Source organism: Notechis scutatus, chromosome 6 (genome assembly GCF_049901735.1).
Source record: "Notechis scutatus isolate UNSWTSFEM ecotype Mainland chromosome 6, rNotScu1.2, whole genome shotgun sequence".
Taxonomy (NCBI): Eukaryota; Metazoa; Chordata; class Lepidosauria; order Squamata; family Elapidae; genus Notechis; species Notechis scutatus.
This window is the reverse complement of record NC_142014.1, coordinates 83794116-83818571: the sequence shown is the minus strand read 5'-3', so window position 1 is coordinate 83818571 and position 24456 is coordinate 83794116. Positions and strand designations below refer to the sequence as shown.

Below are 24456 nucleotides of genomic sequence, written 5' to 3'. Positions count from 1 at the left end.
TTCTGTTCCTTTGCAGATAAAAGGCTGCTTTCCACTAATTAACTCTAACAAGAAAGAGCCTTGCCAAGTCAATGCTGCCAAAAACCCAGAGATAAGAACTAATTTATAAGATTCTCCAAACACGAACTCAAATGTCCACAAGCTGAGCTTCAGAGCTTCTTTGCCTTCTGCAAAGAACGCTTTTTCAAACCTGGCTTTTCTTCTCTTGAGGGCCATTACCTTGCAGCCTTACTCCCGAGTCGCCTGTGCTGCTGTAATTGTTCTTTCCTGCAAGCAACCCTTCATGCACGTGCACTTGGCACAGGCTCCTTGGGAACCTTCTCATCACTGCTGCCAGCCCCCCACAATCTCTGAAGGCAGCAGTGCACTCTCTGATGGTCCTGACCCCTCATCAGAGTCCTCGCTCTCCCCAGCCATCTGCACCTCTGCCAGCTATCCACAGCACTAATCCCCTTTCTATTCATGAACCACCTGGCACCGTCTTTTCAATTCCTCCAGCTTGGTGGGCCTGGGGCGACACCGGCCTGTTCCCAGCCACAACCCTAATGAAATTCAGGGGGTGAAACGGGCCATGAAGGGCCACGTTTCCTCCTGGGAACCATCTGCAGAAGAGAGAGAGGCAAAGCTTCTCTGGCTTTCACCTCCAGCTAAGGAACAGAACAGAATAACAAGAGTCGGAGGGGACCTCGGTGGTCTCCTAGTCCAGCCGCCTGCTCAGGGGCAGGAGACCCCATGCCATTTCACACCAATGGTTGTCCAATAGCTTCTTAAAAACTTGCAGTGCTGGAGCACCCACAACTTCAAAATCTGTCCCGCTGGCTGGTTGTTCTCACTGTCAGGGAATTCCTCCTTAGCTCGCGCTTGTTTCTCCCCTTGGTCACTTTCCTTCCAGGAAGGCAATTTGGAGATCTCCAGCTCCTTGCTGGGTGATGTTACCCGCCCACTTAATGGCTGGCCTGGAGGCTGCCTCCAACTGCTCTTGATCAAGGGCACCGAAGCAGGGCCGGGTCTGTTTTGGCCAAGGAAACTCAGAACGTCAACTAGTTCTACACGGAAGCCCATTCGTCTTTTAGGGCCCATGAGAAGCAAAGCCATTTACTAGCCTCTCCCCACTCCCACCCTAAAATCCGTGGCCTGGTTGCTTCTTCCCTTTAAAGGCCTCTTAATAAAACTGTTCTTCAGGGATGCCCCTCACATCCACATCTGAGAAACCCACCCCTTCCAGGAAGAGTTTGGGGCTGCCATGGCAAAGCTTCAGGTGCAGAGGAAGGATGAAAAGGTGGTTAGACTCTTGTGGGAGGGTTCCACCTCCACTCTGGACCTGATCCGAGGATTAGCAGCTTCTGCTGCTGCTGTTCAAGTTGTGTCATGCCCCTGTTGGAATCTAATTCGGAGGGGGAGGCCAAGTAGCTGACAGGGAGCGGGAGAATGGCTCCGTTGGCTGGAAGAAACTGGGGAAGGGCACAGTCCGGCTGGGCAGAGCAGGGGAGAGGTAGAGCAAGGGAGAGGTAGAGCAAGGGAGAGGGAATTCAGAGGAAGACCAGGCCCACCCTCTCTTCATCCTAGGGCATGCAGGGAGGAATGGAGAAGGGAGCAACATGAGTTGCATGGCTTACGGGGGAGGAAAGGGTCTTGATTCCCTTCATTAGCTGCAGCTGGGAACGTAGTGTTTAAAAAGGGAAGCTATACGCAGCAAGTTGTTGGGAGCAAATTGTAAATTTATCTGGTCTCGTCATGGCTTATCTGTGGTCCTGGTGTCTTCCCAACTGTGTGAGTGTTCCCACACAAGTCTGAAAGTCTTTCTCCTGCCCTGTCAAGTTAATTACTGCAGCTTTGTTTGCTTGGATTTTTAGTTACAGTCTGTATGTGCCTTGTTTTGAACTGAATTTTCTACAGTTAAAAGCTGTTCCTGGGAGAAAGTAACCTGGACATTGGGGGCAAAGTTGGAGATTAAGGGACTCTTCTTGCTTATTTGACTTGTTGCCTTTGTGTAGGCATTTCCTTTATGAAGTGCAAAGGGAAGAAATTACCGTATTTTTCAGACTATAAGACACACTTCCCCCCCCCCGTCAAAAAAAGTGGGTGGAAATGTCTGTGCATCTTATAGAGTGAATATGGCCCTGTTTTTGACCGGCAGAATGCTATTTTTCCCCTTGTTTTCCTTCTCTAAACCTAGGTGTGTCTTATGGTCCGATGCGTCTTATAGTCTGAAAAATACGGTAAGTTTCCAAGTCCTTCAAGGGTCACAAGACTTTTAAGGGCGACATCGTTCATTCAACTGGCCCCTAACGAGGCTTTGCCTGCAAGGGAGCTCCTGGCGCCGGGGGAGTCCCACCGATGCCCCCCCTTCCATTCTCCGGCTTTGGAGGGCTTTCTCCCCCTACCCCGCCTTCCCCGGCTCCTCTGTGCCACTGCCTGGGTGTCTGGAGGGCGTCTTTCGGCCCTCGCCCCCGGTCCCTTGCTGACCACGTCCGCACCTGATGAAGAGGGCCTTTTCTTTCTTAGCGTCCACAGTCAGCGGGGCGGTTTCCTGGCCTGAACCTGGCCTGAGGGTTTCTGTGACCACGCTGGCCGCCTCTTCCTCTTCCTCGCTGTCTGAGCCGCCAGAGGAGCTGCTGTCTGAGGCCACCAAGGGTGCCTTCCGTGCCACGCAGACATTCCAGGAGCAAGGGGAGGCGGCAGCGCTGACTGTACAAGGAGAAGCGGGCAATGCCCCATCACGCAAGGCTTCCTCCCGCACCAGGCTGCACGTGCCCAGGCTCGGCTCTTGTGTGCACTGCCTTAAAACGAGGGAGACCCCTTTGCCAGCTGACAAAATTCGAAACCTCCGAAGAACCTGGAGCGCTTGAGCACCTGAGACAGGGCAGCCGTAAGGGAGCCGCCTCGGTGGGACTGAGGCAAGCCCGGTGCCCAACGACAGAGAACTGGGGCTAAGCGTCCCCTCCAATGCCTTTGCCTTCTTTCCAAGCCATTTTCTTTCCAGGGGGATACTGGCAGAGGTCTAAATTTCTGCCTCAACTTGACTAAATCTACACCAGTGGTCCAAAATATATCTCAAATTCCTGAGCTGGTGAAGAAGGCAAAGGCCTATTATAGCTCAGGTAGGTCCCTTGCCTCCTGCAACAGGCAACAGGGCCAGGGGAGAAGGGCAGGCAGGCAGGCTGGCAGGCAAAGCTGGTGGTGGGAAGGGAGGGGGAGGGAGGGAGGGGTCTTTCCAGCAGAACTCCCTGGGAGGCATATGGCCTTTCCCATCGGAAAGAGAGAATCCCAGAGCATCTCGCCTGGCACAGGCACAGGGTGAGCCTGACTCCTCTCCACCCCGACACCCCAAAAGGCCCGCAGAAGTTCCCTTCCCTCCTTGCTGGGGGAGGAAAGGAGGGGACAGCAGCCTCTTACCGTTCTCCTCCTGGCTCTGCCTGGGGCTTCCCTCCAAAGAGTCGTTCTCCACCGGGGAGCTACACCTGGGAGCTGCTTCGGAGCTGGAAGGGAAAGGCCAAGTCTCTCGCTCGCTCGCTCGCTCGGGCGGAGTGTTCCTGGCCCTGCGCACGGCCCCCTGGGCCACAACCCCGCGGCAGCTCCGGGAAAGTAAATTCCTCCCCCTCCCCCAGTCCTTTGTCCCAAGTGAGAGACAAAATCAGGGCAGTCATTCAACGGGAAGGCGGCTGCCTTGGCCCTCAGCCGGAGGTCTCTAAGGGGAACGGGTCCCGCATCTTCAGCCCCCTCCTCTCCCCGCCCCCGTTGCCCTCAACTGCCCCATCCAGAGAGAAAAGGAGCGCCCACGGGTAGCAAGGGGGTGGCGGGGGAGGGGGTGAAGGGGAGAGAAAGCCACGGGCCGGCCGGGAAAGGGAAAGGCACGAAAGGGCTGGAAAGGAGGCGTTTCTTAATGCGGGGGGGGACAGGCGGACACCTTGGCTCACTCTTCCATTGAACCAGCAGCTGCCCCGATGGCCTGGGATGCTTCGTAATCCTTCGGCTGCTTTCTCAAGAAGAGCGACCCGAAGGTTTGCCCCGAGATGATCCAGAGGAGGTCAGGAACCGCCTTTCTAGATGCTTCCAGAACTCTCCTCTCCTCCCCCCACACATCGGGTCCCTGCCAGGACGGGCCCTGAAGGTGCCATTTCTCAGCTAACACCCAGAGTCGCCCAGCGTTTCAGAATACGACGGCCCTGTCCCTCCCTGTCCTCTCTGCTCACTTCCGGAGCACCCCCGAAACCCTTCCAGGGAGCGAACCTCTGTGCCCGGCAGGCCCTGAGCCTTCGGGGCCTCCCCCTGTCCCCTTACCAGCAGAAGGGTTGGAAGTCCGGGAACTGGGCCCAGCCTCGCTCTTCGGGAGCCTTCGGGCCAGGCATTACGGAATCCCACACGCTGGACCCGATGTCTGTGGCCACCCAAGAGGCTGGAGGCTTGGACTTCACGGGCTCAGCGGCCGTCCTCCACCCAGGCCCTGCAAGGCAAAAGGGCCACGGGGCTGCTAGGCAGGGGCCGCAGCGGGCAGCCCAGGGAGCTCAGTTGCCAGAAAGGGCCCCCACCTGCTCAGCTGCAGGACAAAGGCGCCTCCATCCCACAGACCCAGCGGCCCTCGGTGCGGCAAGGAAGAAGACGGGGAGGTTCACGGGGCTCCCCACACGGCCCTCCTGGGCTTTTCTCCTCGGCCATTGCTGGGGTGGGAGGAGGCACCCCACTCCCCCCAACACCTGCCCCCAGGGCATTTCCCTCTGGCCAGCTTCAAACACCCCTTTTTCCAACGCTCAAACCCAGACCTCTCCCCCTCCCCCAACCTGGAATGTGGGAAGCCAGCCAGCGAGTGTCCTCTCCAGAGGCCTTGCCTCGCTCTTCACCCTTCCCTGTTCTGCGCCGCCTGCGCTCTCTGGGCCCGCCGGAGCCCGTCCCTTGGCACACGCTCTCTGGCCAGGAGGTGCCCTCTGCCTGGCTCCCGCGGCTCTGGCCAAGGGCTTTGCTGCTCCGCTCAGAGGAGGTCAGCAGCCCCCTCTGGGTGACTGTGAAGCAGGGACGGGCAAAGTGGGGGGGGGGAGTCGGGGAGGGGGGTGGGGGGGAGAAGCCAGGTGGCTTGAGGAGGCCAGCGGAGGGGCCTTGCACTTCAGGGTCCTTCCAATAACGAATGCCTTGAAAACCGTTCGTACTTGCGCACCGCTGGGAGGGTGGTCATCTCAAAGGGCACGGCTGAGCAGCTGGACGTTCTTGGTTCTTTTCCTGGGAGACGTTTCGCTTATCATCCAAGAAGCTTCTTCAGTTCTTCTTGGGTGAGAAGCGAAACATTTTCATGGAAAAAAAACCCAGAGAAAGTCCAGTTGCCTTTTGGAGAGAGCTCCTTTGGGATCTTGAAAGCTACGTGCTTGTTTTGATAGCTCTTGCCACCTTCGCTCTTTCTTAGAAAGTGCCTCACAGTTAAGCCCAAATCCAGGCTTCCAGCTGGCAGAAACAGATCCCCAGTTTTCTGTACAGCCTGTGAAGGAAGCTGGACAACCCCAACAGTCCAGGGGCACCAACTGCTAGGGATCAGCTCTCCGGGCCCTCTGATTGGGGCGGAAGCAGCTTCCGTGAACGGGCAAGGCGAGCGCAGACACGCCCTCCGGAGGCCACGGCTCCCGTCTTGCCCTGCAAGGGGCCGGCGTCTCCGTCGAGGGCCTGGGGTGGCCCCGTGCACTCAAACCCCACACGGGGCTGAGTCCCTGCACCAGGGTCCTCCCATCCGGGAACAGAAAGCAGAAGGCCACGCTTGGCCAATTCAGAGGCATCGAATTAAGACAGGTGGGGGAGCGGATAGTTCTGGGGTCCCACCCTCCAGCCTTCAACCTGGCAGCCCTGAGAAATAAGAAGCTTGTACAGCCACAGGAAGGAGGTGCGGGGTGCAGCCCTTCTGAATGGGTAGCCAACGCCCCGGAGATCTGGCTATATTCTCCCAAATCTCATTACCTTCAGAGGAGGGATCCGCGGCCTGGTTGTCTGCCTCCCAGGGGTCCTCAGCATGGACAGCTGTCCCCTTCTCAGCCTCTTCTTCCCCAGAGTCGATGCCGCCACCATGTTCCCCATTTTCTAGGCTACCTTTGCCTGAACCTTCCACAGAATGAAGTCCTCCAAAGCTAAAGTGACCCAGAAACAGAAGGGCAATAAGGAACTGCACAAGTGATTAGCCCTCAGTGGAACTGCACCTACGGGGAGGCTCAAAATGCAGAAGGATCTTGACAGGCTGGAACATTGGGCACTATCTAAAAAAATGAGGTTCAGTGGGGAAAAAGGTAAGATTCTACATTTAGCAAGAAAAACCGAAATGCACAGGTACAGTACATGTGGTACCTTGCTCAACAGTAGTAACTGTGAGAGGGATCTTGGAGTCCTAGTGGATAATCACTTAAATATGAGCCAGAAGTGTGTTACAGCTACCAAAAGAGACAATGCGATTCTAGGTTGCGTTAACAGGAGGACAGAATCAAGAGGACGTGAACCGTTAATATCACTTTAGAATGCTTTGGTAAGACCACACTTGGAATACTGCATCCAGTTTTGTAAAAAAAAGATGTTGAGACTCTAGAAAGAGTGCAAAGAAGAGCAACAAAGATGTTTAGGGGACTGGAGGCTAAAACATAAAGAACAGCTGCTAGCATTGGGTTTGGCTAGTCTGATGGAAAAAAAGGACCAGGGGTGACACGATAACAGTCTTCCAATATCTCAGGGGCTGCCCCAAAGAAGAGGAGGGGGCCAGGCTGCTCTCCAAAGCCCCTGAGGGCAGCAGGACAAGAAGCAACCTGGGTGGAAACTCCCCAAGGAGAGAGGCAACCTGGGACGGAGGAGGGGTTTCCTGGCAGTCAGAACGATTGACCAGTGGAACTGCTTGCCTCCAGCAGTTGTGAAGGCTCTGACACTGGGAGACTTTAAGGTAGAGACTGGACAGCCATTTGCCTGAAATGGGAGAGGGTCTCCTGCCTGGACTAGAAGACCTCCAAGGTCCCTTCCAACTCTTCCATTCTATTCCCATTCAGTTCTGTTCCATTCTATTGACCAACAAACATGGCTCGGAGCTTCCACCTCTCTGTTTACATCCAAGTTTTCCACCCACAGATTTGCCAGAGCAACTGTGTGTGTGTGTGGGGGAGCATGATCTCCCTCCTCCTAGTTCAGAGGAGGGAGAGAGGAAAGGAAGCACCTGCGGAGCTCCATGGCTGGTAGGTGAGCAGCTGTGGTACCCAAGGAAGCTTCCTTCTGCAGAGTCCCTTCTATGCCCCAAAGGGCAGAAACGGGCGTGGACCCATTTCTATTGGGGCGAGGGAGTCTGCCTGCCTTCTCTGCCTACCCTGAGTGACTCCAGGCGGTTTAGAACAACGTTCCATTTCCCACACCTTCTTTTTTAGGATCCCAGTCAGAACCTTCTTGGTCTTCTCTTTCCTCTCAACGTGCTTGTTTTTCTTTAAAAAAACTGCAGTTTTTATTCATCCCCTTTATCTGACCAAACCATCTCATAGTATTTATTTGCTTTACATTTTAAAACCCCTCCTTGGCTTGTCCCACTCGATCAGGCAGGGGAGGGGCGCTGCAGCTAAAGGATTCTTGACCCACCGGATCCAGGACGAGAGCCTCTCTTCTCTGCCCTCGCCACCCCCCCCCCCCGTGGGACATCCTCCTGCGGAAGGCTTGGCTCTGCCCGACTCTCTCTCGCGGGGGGGGGATTGGTCTGGCCTTGTGATGGCTGCCCCTTGGCGAAACGCCATCTTTTTACGTGGTTTTTATGTTTCTGACTGTCTGAGTGACCAGGTGGGCAGGCCTCCCCCAGACCCAAAGGCCACTCTCTTCTTCCAGCTGCCAGGGGCCAATCTCCAGCTTTTGTCTTACCGCGACCTTGATTTGGCTTGGGCTGCGTAGTTTACGTCGTTCTCCTCCCAAATATCCTCCTCCTCCTCCTCCTCCCCCCTCCCCCTCGCTGTCATCGAATTGCTGGATGCGTTCACTGCAGCAGGTTTCAAAGAGGGATGCGCTGGCCTAGAGCAGAGGCGAACGCCGCTCAGACCAGGCGACCTTTCCTGGGCAGGCAAGGGCAACCGGGGCAGGGGGGAGGGGCTGGAGGCCCCGCAGAGGATCCGCCTCCCTTGCCCCACTGCTCCCCGCTAGAGGAGTTGACCTGGCCAAGAGACTCCTGGAGCCTCCCGGGAGGAAGACGAGGGACGAACCCAACCCATCGCCAGTTAGAGCCGCTACGAAGGCCCACCTCCCAGCAGGATAATGAGCAGCAGCCAAGGCACCGGTCCTCACTCTGCTCTTGCTGTGCCCGGGACAGCCCCGTTGGGCACCCCCTGATCCCGGGGATAAAGGGGGCTCTACAAAGGCTTCACCTTCAGGGCTGCAACCTGGGGGGTGGCTGGAGCCATGACGGTGTTCTGTCCTCTAAGCTTTTGAATTCTTTCAAGGTTTAATACCATAACTCTTTTAAATTGTGTTTTTAACTTGTTCTCGTTAAGGCTTTTACATTATATTTCTTTTATTGTAACCCATCCAGAGCCACTTATGTCAGAAGGGTGATGCCGAAGTGTGATAAATACATTTTGATCCCTAAGCAGGGTGACTGTAAAACACTGCCGGTTGCCATTGGCAACTCAATCCCAGAGCGGAAGCTCCTCCCAGCCGAAGTTAGTCGGGGGAGCTGCATGTCCCGGGCAGGTGGGGAGCTGGAAGCAGCGAGGAAGCTTGCAAGTGGGGACCATCACGGGGGACTTGGTCATAAGTTTGAATGGGCGCCATATCACGGGACAGCGAGGGTAGGGCTGGGAGGGCCTGGAACTCACCCGGGCACACGTGTGTCCAGGGCGATCCTCCCCCCCCTTGGAGCGGCCGCTGGCCGAATGCTGAGAATCACTGGGAGAGGCCAGCCCCGCAAAGAGCAGCCCCGCGGCCACCCGGTGTGATTTCCCAGAGCTCGGGCTGGCTCTCTCCTTCCAGGCTCTCCACGGGAGGAGGGCAGCCTTCCCAGTTGAACCCTGGCATCTTTTGCTGTGCCCGGCCCAGAGTGGCCTCCGGTGGTTGGCGCTGCCTCGCTCATTCGCGAAGAATGCTGAGCAAGAGGGCTCAGACCAGGAGCCAGGCATTCCGGGCGGGATGAATCACAGGAGGCCACCGCTTCCGCCACCACTCGACAGGGCGGAGTAGAGGGGATTTGGGGGGGAAATGGGCTTCCTCGCTTCTGCAGCCACGGAGGAAAGGAAGCTCATCCAACTCAAACAGGGAGCACCGCCAGGCAAGCAGGCCTCAGGCTTCTCCGCTGCTTCCCAGCACCTTCCCTGGAGGCGGAGGGGTCTCAGGGTGGACCAGTGCAGTTTTCGTGCCTGTCGGGCAGCCCCGGCAACCCCTGAGTGGCTGGCCGGCTGGACTACTTACACTGTCATCATCTACAGCAATGCTGAAGTTTATCTCTGCGATCCGGTCAAAAGGGGCACTGGAATAGATGGGGGAGAAAGGCCATGAGGGGCCGCTTTCGGAGCCCCCCTCCCCCCGCAAGAAACCTGTGATGGGGAAGGAAGCCCCCGGGAGAAGGTGGAAGAGGCCACGGCCTCCCCCCACGTCCTCTGAAGCGCAAGAGACCCCCACCCATCCAGCCCCTAGGCCAGGCCCCCAAAGGAGGGGAGCTCTCCCTGTGGCCTCACGCCCAGGCCTCCCTCTGGAGGGAGGGTCCCCCGGCGGCTGCCTTCAACAGAACTCGCCGGGTGTGAAGGAACGCCTGCCCTGTGGGTGCCCAGCCCTCTCCGCCAGGGAAGGCCACGCACGAGGGGGGTCCGATGCCTCCCCCGGATGAAAGGGCAGTCAGGAAGGGGCCGGAGGGAGCCTCCCTGATGGGATCCTCAAGGGAGCTCGGAGGAGGATCTGGGTCCAAGGGGGGGGGGGGGGAGAGAGACTCACTTGATGTTGTCATCCTGATTGGCAAACTCTTCGTCATTGAAGCCGAACTGATCCATGAAAAGGGCCGTCATCTGCTGCACCTGGTATTCGGAGAAGGCCTGAGGGAGGAGGAGGAGGAGGAGGAGGAGGAGGAGGAGGAGGAGGAGGAGGGAGGAGGAGGAGGAGGAGGAGGAGGAGGAGGAGTGGTGGTGACTGGCTTGTGGGGTGGAGCAGCCCCTCCCCCAGTGAAACCACAGGGACAGGCGATGAGTCTGGTCAGAACACACCCAGGGGGCCCTTCCGTCCAGACCTAATCCAACCCCCCACATACGATGCACAACCAGGCACCCCAAACACTGCTAAAGGTTTGGGGGGGGGGCGGCTGAAGGGCTGCATCTCACAGAGGTTCTGTGTCGGCTGCACAGTAGAGGCAGGACACAAGTAATGCGTAAGGAAGGAAGCAAGCAAGCAAGCCAATAAAACAGAAAGTTGGAGCCGTGGGGTGTCCTTGCTGAAGCAGCCGCCGTTTCCGTGGGGTGGGTCCCTGCCACCTCCAGAGGGACCGATGGGGCCCATCTCCCCCATAAAGGGAAGGTTAGAGACGCCAATCAACTACTGTGCCCCCCCTCCCCCTTTTTGAGGCAGACGTGCCCTTCCTCAAAGAGGAGTCAATCAACCCCCAAACCCGTCCATGGGTCGAGCCTAAAGCGAGCAGAGCCCTCCCCAAAAGGTGCCCCATGCGCTTCTCCAGGCTCAGCCCCACAGGCAACCCGTCCCCAGCAAGCGGGAGAACCTCCCCAGCTCAGCACAGTTTTCTCCCTTGTTTTTGCTCTTCTTCAAAAGGCTGCAAGTGACCTTGAATAGGCAGCGGAAATTAGGAGGCTCTTCTGCCACCATTACAACTATGATGCAGGGGCAGCCTCTGCGGGGCTCACACCTGAGGCTCTGGTGGACCACGAGGGGCCCGGAATGAGCCCCCTGGCCCACCTGCCCCCCCCCATCTTTCACCTTCCACACAAGAACTGACTCCCTAAACCTTCCAAGATGATCCTGAGCCTGCCAGCTCTCCCCAAGGCCATGAGCGAAGATGGAACCGGGGGCGCCCCGGAATGGCCTCAGAAGCGAGCCAGCGGAGCAGGGACTGGCCAAGGGAGCCCTCCCCCCCAGAGGGAGCTACCTGCTGGAGAGAGACTTCACTGGGAAAGGCGGCCTTGGCCTCCTCGTCTTCGCTGGAGGAGTGCAGGTGGTGGGCCGTCACCTGCACAGAGGAGAGACCCTAGATGGAGTCCAGCGGCCGGGAGGGAAAAGCTGGCCACCCCTAGGGGCCGCCTCTTCCTTCCCTCACCGCCTCTTGGGGCAGCTTCCATTACATTTCCTCAGCTCCAATACACAGATACACACCCACCCCTCCCCGGTTCAAAATGGCAGAACGCTAGGAGGCCTCACCAAATCCACTGTGTTTCTTCGGTTGGCTTCCACCAGAGTCTCCTCCACGAAGCTCTCCCAGCGGCCTCGGCAGTCTTCCGGAAGGCCTGCAAGGACGGAGACGTCGCAGGGCTGAGAGGGCCACATGCCGGGGCCTCGGGCGGGCCAGAGGGGGGGGGGAGCAGAGAGAAGCCGGCTGGCCCTCCGGTGCGCAGAGACGCCAACGCTCTGCAGCCGCCTGGGCCGCTGAGCTTGAGCGCTGGGGTTTCGCCTCTGGCCTCTCTCGGACTGAGCCAGGATCGGCTGGCCTTCAGCCCTCCCGCCCACTCCAGGCGCTGGGGCCAGGCACGGGACCAAGCCGCCTGAAGGGGGTCCTGCCCGGCATCCACCCACCCACCCACCAACTTATGTATTTGTGAAGTTAATTTGCCACCCATCTTGCTTTGGAGCAACTCTGGGCAACTCACAAAACCACGTAAGATAAATAATTCTAAAAAAATTTAAAAAAAAAAACCCCAGAATTACAACCCAGCTTCCTAACGCCGGGGCTCAGGGGACGGAAAGCTGTCCCGTTGGCCCCAGCCTGGGAGTCGGGGAGGTGCAGCCGGGCAGCCGAGTCCGGACCCCAAACAAGACGCCTCTGAGCATCGGACCTCGGTTGCAAGGGCAGCATTCCTCTCCCCTGGCCCTCCCCTTTCACTCCAGAGGGGACCCCTCCCTCCCTCCCTCCGATCAGGCCTGCGGGGCCTCCTGCCCCCATCCGACCCACCCCGCTTGGGCCGGGCAGGTTTTTGGCACCTCCTACCTCTGATGATGAACTCCCTGGCCTGGCTGTGCCCAGGGGGCGCTTTCTCCACAGCTTGCACAACGGTGTTGGCGATCCGGGTCAGGTGGCCCATGTTGCCACGCCTCATCCCTCCTCCTGCCCTGAAAAAGCCAAAGCGAGGAGCAACGGCCACTGAGAAGCCCAAGCCCAAAAGCAGCATCCATCTCACCTCTGGTCTCTGCTGGGGGGGAGGAGGAGGAGGAGGAGGAGGAGGAGGAGGAGGCGGCTCAGGGCAGGTCCGGCCACGGCACGGGGAGCCGCAGCTCAGCTGCCCTCTGCCTTTGGCCGGAAATGAGGAGGGAGGGAGAATGCCCCCCGGAGAGCCCAGGCTGCTGGCCAAAAGGGCCCAGCGCTCCTCGACTCAGGAGAAAGCCAGCTCTGTCCAAGGGCTCCTGCTTGCTATCGCTCCCCAAAGAGCCGCCTGAAACCAACAGCACAGCTGAGCCAGAAAAAGGTGGTGTGCGGGGAACGCCATGGGGGGAGGGGGGTGTCGAGCGATTCCGGTGAGCCGGTCAATCCGGCTGTGCTTTGGGCTAACGCTGCCTGTCTTCCTCTCCCCCGAAGGGAGCCGAGCCAGACCTGAGCTGAAAAGGCCTGTGGGGGACGGACGCAGAGAGGAGCCCCGGGGTCCCTGGGCCCTCAGAGACTTACTGGATTTTGTCGTTGGCCTCCCAGGCGTCCAGGATCCTCTGCACCAAGCAGCACTTTTGGAAGAGCTGGGAGAGGAAGACAGCGGAAGCGTCTCAGGGCCAGGAGTGGAAACCCGTCTTTCTGACACGGGTACAAGCAGCCAAACCCCACAGGGAGGCCGAAGCTGGTCCCAGTGACACTTCCACAGGGGATCATTCATACTGGACACAATGACACAACCCCCGTCATCTAAAGGGCTGCTGCCTTGTGTTAGAAAGTGCAGCTCCCAATTACACACACACACACACATCCCAACCTCCCTAAGCCCAAAGGAGGCAGTGCACATTTGGGGGTGGCAGAGCACGGACGGGGCATTGGCCTAAGCATCCCACGGGGACCGAGGTCCGTTTTGCCACCATGGGGTTGCGGGGTTTAACCTTCCAGGTACAGCTCCCAAGAGGTGGCCCCCAAGGGCGGCTGCCCATCCAAAACCTGGGCAAGCCAGCGCTGCTCTGGGGCTCCCCTGGCCCCTGCCCCCAGGCCTGGGGCCCCCCTTCCCAGCTCCCTCTCCCAGCAAAGAGCGGAGCAAAGAGGGCCTCCCAGGTCAGCCTCTCTTCCCCAACCTCCCAGGCGAGCAGATTTCAAGTCCCGGGACTCCACCGCCAGGGTGGATGTGAGGCCTGGAAGGGGAAGTCCCTGTGAATGCTGTGAATGGAGCAGGAGGGCCAGAGCAGCTCCCTGGAGGGGCCCGGCCCAGCCCTCCTCCTCCCGAGGCAGAGCCACGAACGGAGGTCCTGAGGCAGCTCTCGCCCCTGTCAGTGTCTGCTAGCACCTTCCAAGCGGAAGGAAAGGAGGAAGCCAGCTTCCCACCAGAGAAGAGCCCCTGGGCTGCCCTCCCTGCCCCGCCTGGGGCCATCCACACGGCCCACAGAGCAGGGACAAACGAAGACTTCTTCCGGCTATGAGGGGGTTGTCGTCTTACAACACTTAATAACATTCTTGCCACAAAATTGTCAGGTTTGATTTTGACATTTCTGACAAGAACATTTTTTAATCCCTGAAAACGCACCATTTAGAGTTGGACCTTCTCATGCCAAGGCAGAGGGAAGCTTCAGCACTGCCCTTATCCTTGGCCTTGCTTTGCCTGCCTTCATCGTCACCCACAAAGATGGGGCTGCCACATGAAGCCCAAGGGCTGCCTGAGGAGGAGGAGGGCGGCCATCTAATCCCCCCTGGCGGGGAACCAGGGCCCTGACTCCGGCTCCCACAGGAAAGGAGGGCGGGGAGGAAGACGCTGCCAAGAAGCACCGGTTGCTCTTTGCCAATGGCTGAGGGTCCAAACAGCCCCCTCCTTGGGGCACGGTTGGTTTCCGTGGCGGCGGCTGCCACCTCCCTTCCGGAGGCTCCGTCGATGCCCGAGGACGCTTACGTGAGTCAGTGTGAGGTTCTCTGGCGCTTCAGCATTTTCCCAGGAGACGTTTCCATCCGTCCCCTCATTGTTTTCCGCGAGCAGCTTGCTTCCAGGCACTGAGTGCATCAGGATGGCTGTGACACAGAGCTCCACTTGGAAGTGCAAGAAGTTATTCCAAGTGTATTTGAAAAACAGGTCCTGAAACAAGGCACCCTGTCAGTCCTCAGCCATCAAAACTCCCAGGGCAATGGAGGCACACGGAGCCTCCTTTGCACGCTTCAGCCTCCCCAAAGACTGGCACTTGCAGAAACAGACCAACGTTGGGTTGGTCATCTGCCATCAAGCCAGTAACACACCCACACATGCCTTTCTCCGGTATGAAGACAAAGGCCTACCGACGTCTTATCCCTGGACAACCCACTTTCCAGGTGCCCCGGGGGCAGGCCTAGCCCCCCACCCACCCACCCACTCACCAGCAGCAGGTCCATGGTGTTAAGCCGGCACAGCTCCTGGTTAATGCTGGGCGTGTTGGTGTGAAGAAGGGCGGCGACCAAGCGGGCGCCATGAAGACGAGCATTGCCCAGGGGCTCCTCCAGGATCCCGATGGTCGTCAGGATAGGAGCCACCTGCCACCACCAAGGGAGGAAAGCCAGCAGGGAGGGAGTGGGCGCCTCCTTTCCCCTGCCGAGGGGGCTGCCCCAGGCCACCGCTCTGAAGGGGGCCACCCCTTGAGCCGAGCCAGCCACCACCATTACCCGGAGAGCAGCCTCCATCCCTCCACCGGGAAGGCTCTGCCAGGCACACCAGCAAACACCCCCCGGGAAAGGCCCCCTGACCCACTCCTCGGCCTCTCCGGTCGGCCTCAGCCCTGGCACAACCTCACCCGGAGCCAGTCAACTTCCCCTTTTTTTAAAAAAATGACTTTTTAAAAATTATTGTTATTAAGGAACTCTATAACCCCAACGGCTAATATTGAAGTCAGGAAGAAAAGAAAATAATAGGGGGAAAAAAGTAACACGACAGAAAAAGGAAGCATTTTTAAAAAATGGCTCCTGATCTTCCTGGCCACCAAGGCCGGGCAAGCCAGCAGCCCCCCGCCCACCAGATCCCATGTAGGCGCCGCTCCCGTGGCTGCCCCTCCCCCACCCACCCCCAAATCCCTTCATTGCCGTTTCTCTCCAAATGTCGGCCAAGGTCCATAAAGGGGTTTCCAGAATTTTATAGTAACGTTCCATATTTTAACCCTGGTTGAACTTTAAATTCTTTCCTTTTACGTCTAACAATCTTTAATTCTTCAAGTTGCTGTCATAACACCGAATACACATTTTCTCCCATTTCAAAGGTTTTATAGAATAAGTTCTAGCCCACCTTTTCTCCCCCCCCCCATTTCGATTTGTCATTTATGTTTCTCTTCTGACAGTTGTCTCTATCTTATAAACCTTTATTCCTTTATTTTCCAGTATTTCTCTTATCAGCTAGGATTTATAACTCCTCTTCATTCTGTCCATCCATCTCTTTTTCTCCATCCTCTCGCTCAACGCTTTCCTCCTGGGTCCTAGTGCCTGCCCCCTCCCCCCCTTTCTGAGGGTGTCAATGGCTGCCGTGGAACGCCAGCCCTTCCTGTCCCCGTATCCAGGCCACCGTGCAGGAATTAGCCCCTCATACCTTGGGGGGGTGAAGCAGCAGCTGGTGGAAGTCCTTCAGGCGTGGCTCAATGCCCTGCAAGATGCCGCTATTGACAGGGTGAAACTTTTCAAACCCCTGGCAGAAGGAGTCAGAAAGGCCCTCCAAGCTGTGGGTCGAAAAATAAGCCGGCGTCAGAAACAAACCCTGTTCTGACCATATTGGAGCCGTGGCTGCTGCCTTAGAACAGGCCTGCTTCAATTTCACAGCCACCTCCAAGTTTATGTAGTTCAAGTTCTCACCCAGGGGAAGCAGCCCAGGGCAGAGGAATGAGGACGCAAAAGGGTAGAGCAGAAATACGGGCAGGCTCAGCGCTGGGGGTTTCCTCTGCCCTTCTTCCCGGGGCTGGGAGGAGGGACCAGCCCCAAGGGGGCCTCAGGCTGGGCAAGGGCTCAGCTTTCCCCACTGCTGGGCCAGCACCTGAACTGTTACAGGCAGGCCGAACTGGCTCCGTTTCCAAACCAAGGAAAGGCAGCAAGCGATACCTGGAACCAGAAGGACCGGCCAGCCAGAGGGGGCTCGGGCCAAATGCCCTGGCGCCATGCAGCAGAGCCCCCACCCCCGCTCTGCCGGAAAACCAAGCCAGCGCTGCTCGAGGTGGACACGATTCAAGAAATATCAGAACGTCGGACCCTCCCTGGCTTGAGTTCCTTGCCTAGTCGTTGGGGATGGTTGAACCACAGCAGGAAGGGACCTCGGAGATCTTCTAGCCTGTCCCGCTGCCCAAGGCGGGAGTTCTTATGCCACCCTGGACAAACAGCTGTCCGGCCTCTTCTTGAAAACCTCCCGCGATGGAGCAGCCACAAGGCAAGCCGTTCCATGGATTAACCGTTCTGTCAGGGAATCCCTCCTTGTTTCCAGGTTGGCCCATACATAGCCTGGACTCCCACCCCAGGCCTCCCCCCTAAACTGAGTTCAGCATAACTTGGCCGCTGTGCTCACACGTAAGGCAAGCAAGGAATCCCCTGGGGGCCTCCTAGGGTGGCATGCCCAACGGAGGAAGTGGTCGGCCGCAAAGCCAGTCGGACCTTGCAGAAAGAACCCTCCCGCTTACCCAGCTCTCCTCGGCTCAAGCAGCGTCAGCAAAACTTGCGTCCCATTCACAATGCAGGTCTCCGTCAACCCCTCGTCAAACACGTTCTTCAAGAGCTGCTCCACGCACTCCTGTCTGAGACACCAAACGCAAGTCAGCACCCCGGGAGAAATTGGGGCCGGCCACTCTGTAGCAAAAGGACCCAGGTGACGTCACGTGACCACGCCAACTCAGGGCGGACACGGTGGCACTCCCCAACCGGAAGCCCCAAGCGATCGCAGCACCCCACGGCCACCCAATCGCCCCCTCCAGCCAGCTTTCCCGTTGACCGCACTTCTCGGAATCCAAGAGGGAGGGCTGCCAAGGGCAATTGCACGGCTGTGGGGTGCTGCAACGCCACCACTGCAAGGAACCGGGGCATGTACGTGTGTCCCTGAGCAGCTCAGTTGAGGCCAGAATCCCCACTACTAAGGGAAGTGACCATAAAGCGTCACATCACCACATCTCTTAGCGGCTGCAGTCCCGGCATTCTGGCTGCCATCGCTGGCCGAGAACTGCTGTCGTTAAGCGAAGGGGGTCCCAGGTAAGGAGCACGGAGCGTGCTGCAAGGGGCTGCAGGAAACTGCAGACAACCCCAGGAAGCCTCAGCTGTCCCAGCAGCGCAGCACAAAGCAGCCACCACTGCCCAGGAATCCTCAGCCACCACCACTGCCCCGTCTGTCCCCGATCTCTGCCCTGTGGGCTGCCCTGCACAGGGGCACTCGTTGGCATCAGTACTGGGGCTTAAGAGACCTGGGACCACCAGCAGTCTCAGGTGACCCCCGGTGCCCCCACTTCTTCCCGTACTCACAAGGGGCTTCAGGGGAACGAGGCCGCCTGCCGTTCTGCAAGTAGCCCGCTAGTGCCTCCAGAGACCCAGAGAAGGCTGGAAGGTTTCTGAAGGATCGGGCAGACGGAGCAGGAGGCTCGAAGAAATGAGACCGGGGGCTCGGTGAAGGGGTGGGCTGCGCGGCCTGGAGAACGGCAAAGGGCAGTGGGGCACAGCAGAGGCTGCGTAGTGCGGGCAGTGAGGGCAGCTGGGGCTGGCGTGGCTGGCTGCCGTACGGGGCTTGAGGCGTCTTTTCTCCACGGCAGTGGCCGCGGGGGATGAAGCGGAGGTCCTGGGCGCAGACAGGTAGGTGGGGGAGCTGCAGTGTCCCCGTCCCTCGGGGGGTTGGCTCATGGGGGCACCCAATCTGTGACATGACCGCAGGGGGGCTGTACAGGCTGCAACTTCCGGTACAAGTGAAACGCCTCCCAGGGCCTCCTCCCACCGGCCCACCCGCTGCCGCCTCCTTGGCTACTTACGACTCCAGGGATGCCAGGAGAGGGTCCAGGTCGGCCGCCTCCTGGAGCTGGTTGCTCTGATCCCTGCTCAGCCTGATGATATCACACAAGGTTTGAGAAGCATTGGATTGTCTCTGCAAACCGGGCAACAAGTCATTCCTGGCAAGAGAGCCCTTCAAAGGCCCGAGCAATTCCCCCCCCAACCCCTGGGGAAATGGGGGGGGGGAGGTGGGAGAGCAGCAGGCCCCCTCCACAGTTGCACCCAAACCTCCAGGCTCAGCCTAAATCCTCACCACGTCGAACACCAAGATGCTCCTTGAGATTTCTGAATGGGCCCTACGTTCCTGGGTTACGTTATGCACTACTTAACTCTGATGGACTCAACAAGGAGTTGTAGCCTCCGGTGCATCCATTCTCTCTATCATAAAGTATCAACCAGTTGCTATTCCACTATTTCCTTACACCTGCCTTTTAAACGTGTCAATTTTGCATGCATTCTGTATTCCTGAATTGGCATCTCCTTATTATTCAGCAGAGCTATTTAAGCCCAGCAACAGCCGTCCGTGGTGGCGTGAATCAAGCGGATGTGGGCTTGTTCAGCAAACCACTGTAGGACCAGGAATGCTTCAGGGCGACAAGGGAAACCAGCAGCGGCAGCCGAGAAGTGTTTCCCCAAGGAAGAGGACGGGCCAAGCCCTGAGCGTGACGGCTGCCCCTCAAGGCGAGGAGGGAGGGAAGAAGGCAGACGTCCAGCCAGGACAGGAGCTAGAACCCTGGCAGGATTTCCACCCCCCCCCCCGGAGGTGGCCTAGAGGCTCTGCCGAGAAGGACTCCCCTCTCCAAAAGGCCCCTCCCTGCAAAGGAGCCCTTGGGGTCAGAGGGGGAGGGGTGAGGCCCATGGGGGAGCTCCCCCAGGAAGAGCCTGCTGGCCTCCCACCTCTCCTCTGGGCCACTCTCCTTCCTTGACCGCTGCTCAAGGGACACTCACGTCTTCCTCCTGGTGAGGGCGGATCAGCTCCACCAGCCTCTGGACCAGCTTTGCCTCATTCAGCCACTGCAGCACAAAATGGCGGGGGGGAAACAACAGATAAGCCAGTGCCCCACCACCACTGCTACAGCCCCCTCCCCTTCTTCCAATCTCACAGGCTTTATTCTCAGAAGCTCCAAAGAAATCACAGCAGCCAAAGGACTTCACCCCGGCCCCGGCCCCAGCCATCTCTGGCCGCCCAGAACAGGCACTTCTGCGCAACTCACCCTGAGCCCTGCAGGAAAGCCAACCCCTCCCCAATCAGGGATGAGGGCGGGCAGCCAAGGGGGATGATCCCACCCAGAGAAAGCCCCTGTGGTGGGGTCTTCCCCTCCGGCCCCCTCTGCTCCATCCAAGGGGAGGGGGCCCTGCGCCCTCCTGGACGCTGGCCCTTTGAAAGGGGGCACTCTCCCAACACAGGGCCCCCTAACGTGAGCCCTGACCTGCAGCACCTCCTGGCGAAGGGGGACCGGCTCCACACAGCTGACCAGTCGCAAGAGGAGGTCCATCATGGCGGACGTCTCAAGGTGCTTCAGCACCAGGTCCACAAACTCGGCTTTCTTCCTCAGGAACGAAACCACCTGGGGAACGAAACCACCACAGCCGCCAGGCCTGACGAGAGCCCCTCGTTTCAAGCAAGGGCACCTTCTAGCTAACGTTTGCAGAGGACATGCACCCCCCCAAGTTGCAGGGGCCAATGGTTGGAACCCCCACCAACCCTGGAATCAACCCCCGGCCCACACCGTGCCACCCACCGGGTCCCTCTGGGAGGATCCAGGGATGACGGAAAGCTACCGAAAGGTCAACTTGCACCAGGGTGGGAGCACAATCTCCACCCCGCCCTTGCCAGAGATCATCCACACGGTCCAGACCATCTCCTCAAGGCCTCCTGAGGTTTCAGCGCCATCACTTTCTCAACCACCTTCCCCAGAAAGGGGAGGATAGGGATGGGGCAGAAACGGTCCAGCCTGCGGGGTCCAGCAATGGCTTCTTGAGGAGGGGGCAAACCAAACCCCCTCACTTGAGGAAGCATTCTCCCTCCCACACCACCACCTCTGGGGCTGCTTTAGCTGAGCTCCCAGGCTGAAGGACTCGGGCTGCCTCCTGAGCTCCCAGGGGTTGGCTGGGGGATGCTGAGCTGCAGCCGTTTCCCTCCCGCCCCACTTCAGAACTCCTTTGGGTCCGGTCCAGTTTGGCTGGGTGGACAGGTTCTTTTCTAAACCGGCTATATATAGGACGGACGAGTGCCAGGGCCTTTTAGGAGAAGCACCCGTACAGCAGAAGGAAGCAGGCTCCTCTGTGAATCTCTGCCCCAGGCGTAAAGCCCCAGCCTTGGGCACCCTGCGCCCGGAGCCACCTCTCGGCCCGGCCCGGCCCGGCCCGCAGAGGGCAACGAGGCACAGGCAGATGCTTTGGCCACAGGGCGAAGTGTGGAGGGGCACAATAAAGGCAAGGGCAACGCCAAAGAATGCCCGGGGGAGAGCAGCCTTTTTAGGGGCGAGGATTAGAAAGGAGCCCCGTGGTCCGTTCTTCCTTCTGCCCCAGAGGGAAAGGACCTCTCTCATCAAGCTGGGTGCCTGTAAAGGCGGCAGCAGGGGGGCCGGTTGGGAAGGAAAGAACCCCTCACCTGCTCAGCTTTCCTAGCGATAAGGCTGCCAATGGTCTTGCTGAAGAAACTGGCCAGCAAGGGGTTCAAGGGAGGCTCCTGGTCCAAGAAGCCGTAGAGGACGTCCCACAGGGCCTCGTCTCCCCCCAGCCGGTCGCTGATCTGGGGCACATCCGAGGTCAGCAGCTCGCAGGCCGTGTTCGGGTACCTGCAGGAGCAGAAGCCAAGCCCAGGCTGAGGACAAGCAGGGGCCTCTTCGGGTCTCCCGAAGAGCGGGCAAGCGGGGACTGCCAAGGCCCGCCCCCCACGGCAAGGACAGGCTTGGGCAACGCAAAGGAGTCAGCAGGGAGGTCTGGCGATGGGGGCATCCGTAGAGACCAGTGCCAGGCGTGGGGAGAGGCAGGCGGGCGAGCAGGTGGGGTGTCTCGTAATCCTTCCATATCAGTACACTGCCACTTTTTTTGGGGGGTTTCTTCTCTGCAATGTTTTCCTCAGGAGGGTGTTTTAACAGAGGAGAATGAGTAGGCTGAGCCAAGAAAAAGAAATGAAGATGTTTTATCATATATATCCAGGGTTAAAGAAGAAGGCGGGGGTGGGGGGTGGAGAACTAGTTTGAAAGAAGTTCCTCCAGCTGGCTGCTTCCTCCTTAATCGCTCTCCTTCTCCCTCTCTCTCAAACACACGGACAGAGCCAAACAGAACCGTCCCCAGCAATTCAGCCCGGCCTATGAAATAGATCCCAGCCAGGCAGGTTTAGCTCATGGGAGGGAGGCCCGGGGGCGGGGGCTGGCTTTGGTTGGCTCTGGAGAAAGAGCTGCGGCCAGGAAGCCAAAGGAAAAGGGGGGCTTCCCGACTGGGTTTCTCCCCAGGCTCCGATGGCCTCTGCCCGACCTCTGGGCTGGCCCCTCTTTCTTGGACTCATCTACGTCCGACAGGGGGTCTCTCCAGGAACATTACAGCTGCCCTCCGGGAGATTTGCTAGGCCTGGGGAAAATTTCCAAGGACTGCCAGCCAGCCCAAGCCAGGCCCGAGAGCAGAAGCCAGGATGCCGGAAGAGTCTCAGAGAATTCCCCCCTCCTCTCGTCACCCAGAGGTAGCTCTGGCCACCACCAAGGTCAAAGGTCAGGCTCGGCCATTAGAAAGCTGTCCATGTTTTGAAACAATCCTATTTCTGTCCCAGTGAGGGTGGTTGAAAAGTCCAAGGTTTCCATGGGACACCCTCACTTCCCCTGGGGACTCTGCACACCCCTTTTCACCGCTCAGGTTGTTCAGCCGCCAAGAGGCGCCTTCCGCACAATGAGGAGGAGGAGGAGGGGTGGCCTGACAGCGGGACCCCTGCGGGAGGGACACCCCCCCCCCGTCTTTGACCTCAGGGTACCTACTTGAAGCGGACCTTCTCGTCCACGTCCAGGGGAGGCTCGCGGCTGATCAGCTGCACCAGCTCCTCCATGCACGGCTGCCGGCAGAGGAAGTCCACCAGCCTCCGGTTCTGGGCTTTGCACTCCTGCAGGACGTCATCTTCGTCCATTAACTCGCGCAGAGTCACGTCCTCTTTCTCCAGCAGTCTGTCAACGTGGGACGTTGCATTCAGATCGAACTTCCAAAACATGGTGGGGATGAGGCCGCACTCGCCCCTACCTGGCGGGGAAGAGGACACGGCTTCACCCCTGCTCCGCCGACCCCAACGCGGCCCCTGCCCCCCCCCCCGTTTCTCACAGGGCAAATTGGGTGGAACCGACCGGGTGCTTGTCCTTCGGCTAATTGGGCAGGGAACCCAGAGCATCCCGGCTCGGGGTCCTCGACTTATGACAATTGAGCCCCAAATTCCTGTTCTTAAGTGAGACACTAGTCAAGTGAGTTTTGCCCCATTTAACGACAGTTCTTGCCCCGGTTGTTAAGTGAATCAGTCCAGTTGATAGGTTAGTAATCTGCTTCTTAAGTGAATGTGGCCTCCCATCGACTTCCACGTCAGAAGTGTTCAAAAGGTGACCCTGAAACACGGCCATGGTCGTAAGTATGAACTCTGACCCCGGGAGCATGGGGAGGCTGCAAAGGTCATACCTGGGAATGAAAAACGGTCCTTTTTTCAGTGCCCTTGTCACTTTGAACGGTCACTAAGTGAACTGTTGCAAGTCGAGGACTGCCTGTACAGGAGACCCTAGTGAATCAGGGCTGCTGAGAAGGCCAGGAAGGGGAGCTGTGAAATTGGGCAGCCCTGATTCACTAGGGTCTCCTGTACAGGCAGCAGGGGCAACGGGCCCAGCTGCCCTCAGCGCCCAAGGCCTGGTGTGTGTGTGGGGGGGTGGGGGGGTGCTGGGCACCCAAAAGGCTGAGCCTGCGTATCGCGGGGGACGGGGGTGCGCGCGGAGGGAGGGCCCCCCCAGAGGGCGGAGCTCTCTTTACACTCGGATCCATGTCTGTCACCTGAAGTCCATGTGGAAAACCAAGGCTGGAGCACCTGCCAGTCCTGCTCGGCAGATCCAAGGGGGCTGAACAGCCAGTCGAGAGGCTTCCCTTAGTTGTCTTTTCTCAAAAGCTTGTGATTTGGACGCAGAATAATCTCAGGTGGACTTTTCCTACCATTCAACACATTTTTGAGAGATTTGGAATAAAAAAGCACTGAAAGGTATTCTGGAACAGTGCTCACTTCCAAATCTACTAAAGTTTTAGCAATATGATAACCGTGACACAAAAAAGATGTTGTACAACTAGAAAAAAACACAAATGACAACCAAACTGACCAGGGCAACAGAGACGTTCCTCTGGGAGGAGGCCTGAAACAATTCCTACGGCTTCCATCCCAAGACGTGTTCAACGTTCAAGGCTAAGGAAGAGACTCTCCCTCTCCCTCTGCACGCTCACCAGAGCCGGCTAAAGGCTTCTCAAATAAACGGCCCCCCCCGTCGTCCTGTGGACTTTCCAGGAAAAAGCTTCTGAAGGTTCAAAAGCTTAAGTGCGCCTGCCTTCACAAACTCCTTCCCAAAGGCCGGCTGGAGCGAACCCCTCTCCATCCTCATCTCTCCAGCCCCCTTTTCTCGGCTTTAAAACGCAGCCCAGGAGCTGCAGGGGAATCTGGCTCCCTTGACCGCTTCTGGGTCCGAAGGCGAAGGTCGCCCCCTCCTTTCCCACTGGGCGGCTAGAAGGCCGGATAACCCAAGGCCAACATGAAACACGGGCTCCTTCAGGCAAGGGAAGACCACGGAAAGGAGGGCAAAAGGGCCCCACCCAGGTTCTCGGCTGGAAGGGCCACCCGCCACTTCACACTGGCCGACTGGATTGGGAGATCCGTCTGGCTCCAGGAGGAGAGCCTGGGCAGCACACAGCACTAAGGACAGGGAAAGCTTAAGGGAGAAAAATAAAATGTGCCTCTCGGAAGAAAGCCTCCGCATAGGAAGCTAGCCAACAACCCCCACCAGTCGGGGGGAGGCTGGATTTTCAAAGACTTCTCAAAAATAGCCAAGCTGGGAGCAGCCTGGGGAGGGGCTTTGGGCCCCTCCCCCACCACCACCAAGGCAGCCCCTTGCGACAGTCCACCCACAACAAGGCCAGTAGGGTGGGAGTGGCAGTCCAGACACCCCAGCCCAACCCACAAAAGGTTGCAAGGGGTACAA

General features: G+C 58.4%; 1 protein-coding gene across 1 annotated transcript in view; it reads right to left on the bottom strand.

Annotated features, from left to right (window-relative positions):
• Positions 1-24456, bottom strand: part of PPP6R2 (protein phosphatase 6 regulatory subunit 2) — a 42340-nt gene that overhangs the window by 6624 nt on the left and 11260 nt on the right. The window contains 21 exon segments of the mRNA XM_087969045.1: positions 2478-2688; positions 3397-3479; positions 4282-4444; positions 5935-6101; positions 7846-7931; positions 7933-7992; positions 9382-9439; positions 9901-9998; positions 11057-11137; positions 11326-11411; positions 12110-12231; positions 12782-12846; positions 14190-14369; positions 14645-14797; positions 15837-15963; positions 16909-17022; positions 18235-18347; positions 19202-19267; positions 19684-19821; positions 20868-21054; positions 22228-22483. Of these exon segments, the coding sequence (XP_087825171.1) occupies positions 2478-2688; positions 3397-3479; positions 4282-4444; positions 5935-6101; positions 7846-7931; positions 7933-7992; positions 9382-9439; positions 9901-9998; positions 11057-11137; positions 11326-11411; positions 12110-12231; positions 12782-12846; positions 14190-14369; positions 14645-14797; positions 15837-15963; positions 16909-17022; positions 18235-18347; positions 19202-19267; positions 19684-19821; positions 20868-21054; positions 22228-22454 (2585 nt within the window). The 5' untranslated portion in view covers positions 22455-22483.